A 10,000-nucleotide genomic window follows, 5' to 3' on the forward strand; every position below is an offset into this window, starting at 1 on the left:
AATTTGTGAAATGTAGGGAAGGAACGAAAGAAAAACGAGAGAGAGAGAGAGAGAGAGAGAGAGAGAGAGAGAGAGAGAGAGAGAGAGAGAGAGAGAGAGAGAGAGAAGAATCACTGAGGTAGGAAGAAGAGAAGAACGAAAAAGTCAAGGAAAAAAGGAGAATGATGAAGAACGATAGAATAAAGGGACGGAGAAAAGAAAAGAAGAAGCAGTAAAAAGTATATATATATATATATATATATATATATATATATATATATATATATATATATATATATATATATATATATATATATATATATATATATATATATATATATATAAACAATAGTGAAAAAATAATAGAAATGGGAGAAGAAAGATAAGAAGAAAGAGATGAAGTCTGAGATAGTAAGGAAGGTTGACAATCAGTCTCGCTTGCTTTGTCTACCTGATTGTCTATCTGTTACTTTACTAACCTATTTCCTCTCTATGTCCTCGACTAAGAAGCGCGAGAAATGGGCGAAAGAGGGAAAGAGTGAGGAAAAGAGAGAATGAGTGAGGGGATGAGAGGAGAGGAGAGGAGAGGAAGGGAAGACCAGGCTGTCTTATCATGGTGCGGTCATCCTTTCTGAGATAAAAGCGATGTGAGGCCTCGTAAATTATCGCTATCTTGAGAGAGAGAGAGAGAGAGAGAGAGAGAGAGAGAGAGAGAGAGAGAGAGAGAGAGAGAGAGAGAGAGAGAGAGAGAAAGGAGAGTGGTTTAAACATTGCATCATCGACCCTTCTGCTAATGAGCGTGGAATATTATCTCGAAATTTTCTTTTACTAGGTATGAGACAAGCCCACATTCTTTGCCAGTGAGAGAGAGAGAGAGAGAGAGAGAGAGAGAGAGAGAGAGTGAATGGTGATGCTAAAGAATGATGGTAGTGGTGGTGGAGGTGGCGGTATATACTCGTAGCTAACAATACATCTTCATGCATTTTTCTCATGTGAGCGACTTCATCGTTTTATGCACTCTCTCTCTCTCTCTCTCTCTCTCTCTCTCTCTCTCTCTCTCTCTCTCTCTCTAATCTGAATTTGTATTTTGAAAAGCTGTGTTTCTCATATGGAACATTTTCAAAGGCCGCAGAGATAATTCGTCAGCTTCTTAGTGATATTTCTCCCAATGGCGACTCAAAACATTTACTAAACTATTAACTGAATCATGAAAACACCCTCAGAAACAGTGACTTCCATTAGGGTGTGTTCAAATTAGTAGAAGAAAGACGCCGAAATGTTTAAGATTACGGTCCTTAGTCCTTGGTTCGTCTAGAGCGCATAGTGACGCGACATGGAAGCAAGGAAGCAACCATCGCATTGCTGTGTCTAGCTTTTGAGGTCACCCAGTTCGAGATGATGGTCCAGTCTATTTCTGCCTCGAGGTGGTGGTGGTGGGGTGTCGGCGCCTTGCACGACTGACTGGAGTTCTTGGTCTTCTTTATGCCCTGGTTGTGATGACTGGCTTGATGGGGATTGATAATATTATGTGTCCATGTTCCAAGTTTCATGCTCTGTTTCCCGTTCAGTTAGTGTGATTCCCAATATAACCACACATACACACACATACACGCAGGCACGCAAGCACGCAAGCATACATGCACGCAGGCGCGCGCGCGCACACACACACACACACACACACACACACACACACACACACACACACACACACACACACACACACACACACGCATGCATGCACGCAGGCGCGCGCACACACACACACACACACACACACACACACACACACACACACACACACACACACACAGGCACGCAAGCACGCAAGCATGCATGCACGCAGGCGCGCGCGCGCACACGCACACACACACACACACACACACACACACACACACACACACACACACACACACACACACACACACACACACATACACATACACAAACCAGGGATAACGAATCACTGAAATATGTTACCGGGAGAGATTGTGTTTGAAAAAAACAATCTTAAGAAAATTTAGGTAATTTTAAAGTACAAAATATGATAAAAACAGCACCAAGACAGGACTCATTCATCAATCATGGCTCATTCCTATAAAAATAGAAGTTGGTACTAACACACACACACACACACACACACACACACACACACACACACACACACACACACACACACACACACACACACACACACACACACAGCGAATCCCTACCAAACGCAGTGATTCAGACAAAATCTCCAAGGTTGGCGACAAAACATGATGGCAGACTGACGCGTCGGGGGGCTGGCGGTGATGGACGAGCACGCTCCATCATCCTCCTCCCCTCCACACCCCAACCTCCACACAACTCTTCTCCACACCCCCATCTCGACACCCTTCACCTCCCCTGCACGCCCTCGCCTCCACACCCTCCCGCCCCCACCACAACATTAGCTGGCCACATCCTTCCCCACGCGCTCATCTCCAACACCCCCGCCCTTCCCATCCACGAGATAAGAGATGGAATTGAATTGGAATCTATTTTAATAATCCGTGAATTGGAATTTCATTGGATTTGAGGATATATTTTTTAATAATTGAGACTAAATAAATTAGAAGTGATTAATTCAAGTTTTATTCTGAACTGAAATTTAACTTCTTCACAAAAAATATTAATGAACCTCACCTCCGGACACTACAAGGGACCGTGCAGGTGGTAATAAAAGACACTAGACAAGAGATACTGCAAGGAGAGAAATAAGTGTAAAGGAAGGCAGGAAGAGACACCAGTACAAGAAGTAACGACCACAGGATAATATAAGGGACAAGGTGCAAGCGGTAATAAAAGAGGCGAGACAAGAGGCAATATACGGAGCAAAATAAGGATAAGGTGAGGCAAGACGAGACAGCAATACAAGAAGCAACGAGCGCAGGATAATACAGAAGGCACCATGTACACCATATGCAATAAACAAAAGGTGCAAGACAAGGAGCAAGGACTTAGTACGTTAACACCATGTCCTCATCCTCATCAACGAGCAGAGTGAAACATAAGCCACCAAACAACTGATATAACGAGATAAGGTAAGAGTACATGATAAACAAAGCACAAGACAAGGAGCAAGACAAGGGAACGCCCAGCAGATGTTTATCAGCAACACGCCACACTACCCATATATACACAAAATACACACAATCATGGCTAATACACACGCACACACACACACACACACAAAATACACACAGTTATGGCTATTACACACCCGTAAACCACACACAATCATGGCAAATACACACCTAATATACACAATCATGTCCTTTTATACCGCAGTGATGAGAAAATCTCTCAACAAGCTGACAAATTCATGAACTATTTTTATAGGCCGGGGGGTCGTAGGCTACGCGCCAGGCTGCGAGGAAAGCCCCCGCGGAGATATAGGCTATAAATAGTGACGTTTGTTAATGTTGGGTATCTTGGGCTAGGTTATGTAACAAGAAAATATGAAGAGGTGCAATGTTTCGCCACCTAATCCGCGATATTGGCATGGCGGAGTGTTTGTTTGCATAATGGCGAGGCGGCAACGGTGGTGGTGGTGGTGGGGGGGATGGTGGAGGAGAGACCCGTCTACACCACGTGTTTAACCTTGAAAAGAAAGGCTACACAGGAATTTTTCGAGCAAACTAAGACGCGAAAAGAATATTTAAATGAAAAGTCTTGATGTATGCGGTTCACAGGATGCGCTGACACAATACATCGCAAAGCAAGTGTGAATGAAAGACGACATGAGGAGCACGCCACATGTGATCTTATTAATGTTTAAGCTTTATTTTCGTTTATTGTATTATATTGTTTTATTGCATTTCATTTTATATTTCACTAATCTTATTTATTTTATCAATTATTTTATCTATCTTGTTATTTATCTTATTTATTTATCGTCTTTTCTTGTTTGTTAAGTTTTGTAAGTTTTAAGTATTTTCATTTGGACCATATAGTGGTTAAGCACATTTTTCATATGTGATTCTGTGGTCAATAAATTCATTTGTCTATCTGAGCCAGTCAGCTGTGTCAGTGAAGAGCAGTAGTGAGTGTCTGAGGGAAGTGCAAGTAAAAGCTTCAAGTAAGAAACCGTTCTCTCTCTCTCTCTCTCTCTCTCTCTCTCTCTCTCTCTCTCTCTCTCTCTCTCTCTCTCTCTCTCTCTCTCTCTCTCCGTTTGAAGGATTTTATTTACACTTGCGAGTGCCAGCTTTATTTACCAGAGTGACGGCGAACAAGGATGAGACAGACACGAGTGGAAACATTAAAGGATAAGAGAGAAGAGAGCGAGACCTTAGAATAACTCGATTTTTTTTTTCTTTGTCTTCTTTTTACTTGTTTTGGCTAATATGTTGATTACGTCTGGGTCTGAATATTTACCGAAAAGAAGGCTTGCATCTCTTCAATAATACCACTACAATCACATAATTTTACTCACATGTACCGCAGAAGAGAGTCCAAGTAAGGAGGCGGGCCGGGGAGGGAAGGTGGAGGTGCAGGCGACCACCGGTGTCGTGTTCGTAAGTGTCCGGCTATTATGCAAGCGTCCTTCCGTGAACTGAGCATGCTCAGAAGCAATTGTATACAAACAAAGACTTGTTGATAAACAAAACTATCTGTAGGCGTCCGAGTGTCAACATGGCTGAAGATTTTCGGAGAAGACTAGCCCCATTTAGGGATGAATTAGATAAGAAGGAAATGTTACATCAAGAACTGGGGACTCTCAGTTATCTTGGGAGGAGAAAAAGGGGAAATTGTTCCGAGATAAGAAAAGTTTATTTAAGGAAGAACTGATGGTTTCTTTGAGCCCTTGGCTGAGAAAGACATGTTATAATGTACCAAGAGAATATCTTACAACAGTAATTACTACAGACTAACTCCTAATATATGACAAAAATTGTATTTTTATAGTAAGAGCTATGATCGTCAAACCAAGTGAACAAAGCTATATAATTGCGTAATGTAATTTTGATCACTGCATAAAGGCTACCTAATGATTCCTGACTACACTTCATACACAATATAACGATGTATACACTTTTTTTTTTTTCAAAATATAGCGGTGTATTGGATTTATGAAAAAATTAAAACAATGGCCGGACATCCATGAATAGGCGAACATCTGTATACACGGATCACTGTATGTAGCCGTCCCCCTTTTGTTTGTACACAAAGCCCGGGCAGCTCTGTACAGCCGGACACTCACAGACACAACACCGGTGGTAACAGCAGATTAAACAAGGTAACTATACTTAACACTCCCTCCTTCCTGGCTTTCCCGCGTCACTTTCAATCTCTGCACAGTATTCCAGCTAACGTACTCTTCTTATTTCACCACTAAACGGACGGTAATTATATGGCAGTGAAGTATAAGGGGAAAAAGATAAGTAAACACGACAGACACGACACACACGTAGCAGTCACACTCGAAACGCTTCACTGTGTTCGTTTTCAATCCTCTAGCCTACTTGAGTTTCGTCCTTACTTATCGTTTTTCTTTTTCTCTTTTCTTTTATCTGTCATCTTTATAATGGTTTATTTTGTTTGTTGATTCAATTGGAAAAGTGATGTGCGAGGTGAGAATATAACAGCAAGAAAACAAAACAGAGTTCGAATCCCTGGAAGGTGGCTGGATCATGGTAATTATCATGCGCATATTGACATACTTCCCTCATATTGCGTGTAATATTTAGTTACTCTTTGGTAAAAGATAGATTAGCAGATACATACATCATGTCTTAATTTACCTATCTATCTATATATCTGATCCTTAATCTATGAATGGAAACTTGTCGATAGTTTGCACTCACTGCCATCCCGAGCAGGAGATTGTACAAGAGCTAATGTCTTTGAGAATATAACCGTACGCAGTGTCGCCAAGTATGTTACACCTCGATTCATCAAAACCTTCGTTTAACTTTTTGTAGGATCGTAATACAGAAATAAGGCCAAACTCCTCACAACTAGGTAAGCTATACGGGATTTTGGCAGTGAATTTTCGACATCCCACTTATTTTGTTTTTTTTTTACACAGTTCCGTAACTTTTTTATCTCTTAAAGGAAGTGTAGCTTCAGAGAAAAAATGACAATGCATTTCAGATTCCCCCGCCCCTACGTTAATATCTCCCTGGGACAAGAATATTAAGTTAGTAGGGGCACAAAATAGAGACAAAGCATATAGCTTTGGATTGTTTATATATTTGCAAGGCTATGGCTCGTATTTAAAAACGCTTTGCTCTCTCACCAGGTGTTTGTTTTTTGTTTTGTTTTGTTTTTCAAAAGCCATAAAAACATCCTTAGAAACACATGTAACTTCAAGTAGAGCCTTTTCAATGTAGTGGAGGCGCGGCGCATAAGTGTTTCAGAATATAATCCTAATTTTGGCGTATGATGGCTCCGTAAGCATTAATTAATACCTACAGCTGAGTTCACGTCTTTACGTCCTGTGGACAAGAAGACAAAGTATTCTCCAAAACTCAAAACAGTATATGTATTTATTATTTAATACAATGGCAAAGAGATATAGTGAACCTTTCCGGTTTAGTTACTATCATAAAGTACGTAGAGTAATACATGTATGAGCAATCCCTTCACCAATGCATTTACCATAAACTCAGGTACATGATTTTCGTTTCTTGAAGCTTCCCTTGTTTTCTTATGTATCTTATGTTTCTTTTTGTTAAACTCGACTCAAACATTTTGAGAAAGCAGCTTCTTCATCTTGAACTTTCAACAGCATCAAACAATTTATCCTAGGAATCATAAACACAAGCTTTCGTGAATTACAAAAGGCGTTTTCAATGCATTTAGGGAGTCTTGGTGCGGGACACCATAGAGACTGATTGACTAAGTGATGGAGGGAGGAATATGAGACCAGGCAACATAGGGGACACACCGTACGAGACCTTCAGGGAAATCAGAAGTAACGATTTCAAGACCTCCAATTCTGGATAATCATTTTTTTTTTCTTTACGGACTGGCACCTCAGTAGCTCTTTCTTCTTCTACTTCTTCTTCTTCCTTTTTTATTGCTCTTGGCCAATGCCCCTTTTACATAAAAAAAAATAAAAAATAAATAAATAAATAAATAAATACATAAATGGCCTATTGTGAGCAGGCTGTGGATCTCTCGAAGGGGCGTGGTATCTAAAGATTGGCATTGATGATTGTCTGAGGCGTGGACATAGTGCTGGCGAACACGAAGGTTCCTTGGGGATTCTCGCTGCAGAAGGTGCCCTCCTGATACACCACGCGGCCCCTCAGCACGGTGCGGTACACACGGCCTTGCAACACCCGCCCCAGGTACGGTGTCACCTGTGTGGAGGAAACAGGCATACATACATACATATATACATACATATACTGTTGTTATTGCTTTTGCTATTGCTCTTGCCACTGCTGCTGCAACAACAATAATAATAATAATAATAATAATAATAATAATAATAATAATAATAATAATAATAATAATAATAATAGCAATAGTAATAATAATAATATTATTATTAATACTAATACTAATACTGATACTACTATGCCACAGAAATATTCCAGTAAGATCTGATAAAAGCGCAAATCAATTACCAAAAAAATTTATCAACTATCATTGATAACACACACACACACACACACACACACACACACACACACACACACACACTTACCTTATTTTTGTGCTGTATGGCGTTCTCCTCTACCTGAAGGGGACAGAGAAGGAAATTAATGATCTTACACACAGAGAGAGAGAGAGAGAGAGAGAGAGAGAGAGAGAGAGAGAGAGAGAGAGAGAGAGAGAGAGAGAGATACAAAGCAATATATTCGTAACGGGAACAAAGATAGAAACACAAAAAGAAAAAGAAATAGCAAACCATTAATTTATATACAAACTATACAAACAGCTATATATAATACACTGGCTGACTGAATATTTTACTTTTCTGTACTATGTTATTATTTATTCTTATAAGCTTCGAAATTGAATAAATAGCAGATGATAACAGTCCGTAAATTAAGACTAAGTTATTTAGTTGTTTGGACTCTTTTAGCTCATTTTCATCTTTTCTTCCTCCTCTTCCTCCAAATTATCGCACATTAATAACTCCACTTCCTCATCCTCTCTTTCCCCCTCATTCTATTGTTTATCCTCTCTCTCTCTCTCTCTCTCTCTCTCTCTCTCTCTCTCTCTCTCTCTCTCTCTCTCTCTCCAAACTATTGCACCTTTATTAGCCCCCTTATTTTTTTCGCTTCTTTCTCCTCTTCCTCTTTCTCTTTCTCTTCCTCCCCCAATTATCGCGCGCTAATAACTCCCACATTATTGTTTCCCTTCTTCCTCTTCCTAATATTCATTCCCCTCCAAACAGTCAGTCATTTACAATTAGTTCCCAAATAGCCATGCAAACACCTACGACCATATTCAGGCTCCGTTAACTGACATTATTCTTTATATTCTACTATTCTTTATATTCTACCTTTTTTTTCTCCTTATACCTCACCTTGAAAGTCTCGTTGGGATTCCAGATGACGAAGTCCGCGTCATGGCCCACCTTCAGCGCACCCTTACGGTGATGGAGGGATGCCTGTTTGGCCGGCGTCTCTGACATGTACCTCACCACGTCCTGCAGAGTGAACCCTCGATCCCGTGCCCCACTCCAAAACAGTGACAGACCTGCAGGAGCCCAGGAGAAGTTCATGGTTAAAAGGCTTTCCCAGGTTGAGCTCCGTATGTTCCTGCTTCTGTTTCCTGGTTTATTTTCTTCTATGTTGTTTGTATGTAACTTTGCCGTGCCATGTGACTTTGTTGTTAAGACGCCAATCAGTCAGTCATTCAGTCATGTAGTTTGTGTGTGTGTTGCCTCCCTTACCGAACTGCAAGGAGGAGATGCCGCCCCACGCCTCCATGAAGTGCATCTGTCCAGGGAGTTTGAGGTCGGGCGTGCATGGGGAATGGTCGCTCACCACCTGCTGGATGGTGCCGTCCCTCACCGCCTCCCACAGCAGCTCCTGAAGGAAGGATTGCAACCATGAATGTGCTGCTGCTATTATCTTTGTTGTTGGTGTCGTTTTCATACCTACACTCAGTAACTCTCTCTCTCTCTCTCTCTCTCTCTCTCTCTCTCTCTCTCTTTATTATTATTATTACTATTATTATCATTAGTATTATTGTTGTTATTATTATTCAGACTCATAAGACTCGTACATGACTTGCAGATAGCAATAGTGGTTTTCAATTGCGATAACAATAACAATGAAAAACAAGACTTTTTAACTGACTTCTTATGTAATCTTTAGTCGACGATAACAGTTTTCATCTCCAGTAACGATGAAAACTAATACCTAAAATAGTCTCAGAGACGTGGTACCTATATCAGTCATTTCCACCCAATGATAGCAGCTTTCATCCCAAATAACAATGAACAAGTTATGTACATCATTCCTGATAATGGTAACAAGTTTCACACAAGTTAGCAATTATCAACAAGCTTCTTTGAGACTTCGAACATCGCTCCAGACACTGACGAATGCTCTCCTTTCCCCTCACCCTGTTGTCGGCCTCCCTGATGGGCGGGCAACACTTGTACTGTGTGGCCTTGTCCGGGATGTCCTCAGCGGCGAAGGTGAGGTAGTGGTGGCAAGTCTCGACGCTCAACGGGACGCCCCTTGCCTGCGCCTCGCGGATCAGAGGAAGGGCGTTGCTAGCGGACAGGTGAACGATGTGACACCGAACCTGGGAGGAGGAGAGGAAGGAGTAAAGGAGTGAAAGGAGAAGAGAGAAAGAAAGATAGAAATAAAGGAAGGAAAGAAGGAAAGAAGGAAGGAAGGAAGGAAGGAAGGAAGGAAGAAAAAATAAAAAGATAAACAATAAGATGACTGATGACAAAGCATTTTAATTGAATAAGATGAAAAACAATTTTTAAAAAATTATAGAGAATAAACAAATGAATGGACGAAGCAAGAGAAAGCTTTTAAAGTTATACCCTAAAAAGTTGTATGCAAATTTCTCATTT

General features: G+C 40.8%; 1 protein-coding gene across 3 annotated transcripts in view; it reads right to left on the reverse strand.

Annotated features, from left to right (window-relative positions):
* Positions 1-6,462: 6,462 nt before the first annotated feature.
* Positions 6,463-10,000, reverse strand: part of LOC135101968 (allantoinase-like) — a 14,317-nt gene continuing 10,779 nt past the window's right edge. For all 3 annotated transcript variants that reach the window (XM_064006484.1, XM_064006482.1, XM_064006483.1), the window contains exons 8-12: positions 9,535-9,720; positions 8,858-8,996; positions 8,489-8,661; positions 7,661-7,693; positions 6,463-7,310 (exon numbers count right to left, since the gene is read on the reverse strand). In XM_064006484.1, the coding sequence (XP_063862554.1) occupies positions 7,143-7,310; positions 7,661-7,693; positions 8,489-8,661; positions 8,858-8,996; positions 9,535-9,720 (699 nt within the window). In that variant the 3' untranslated portion in view covers positions 6,463-7,142. The remainder of the gene's footprint in view (positions 7,311-7,660; positions 7,694-8,488; positions 8,662-8,857; positions 8,997-9,534; positions 9,721-10,000) is intronic.

Source organism: Scylla paramamosain, chromosome 7, assembly GCF_035594125.1.
Source record: "Scylla paramamosain isolate STU-SP2022 chromosome 7, ASM3559412v1, whole genome shotgun sequence".
NCBI lineage: Eukaryota > Metazoa > Arthropoda > Malacostraca > Decapoda > Portunidae > Scylla > Scylla paramamosain.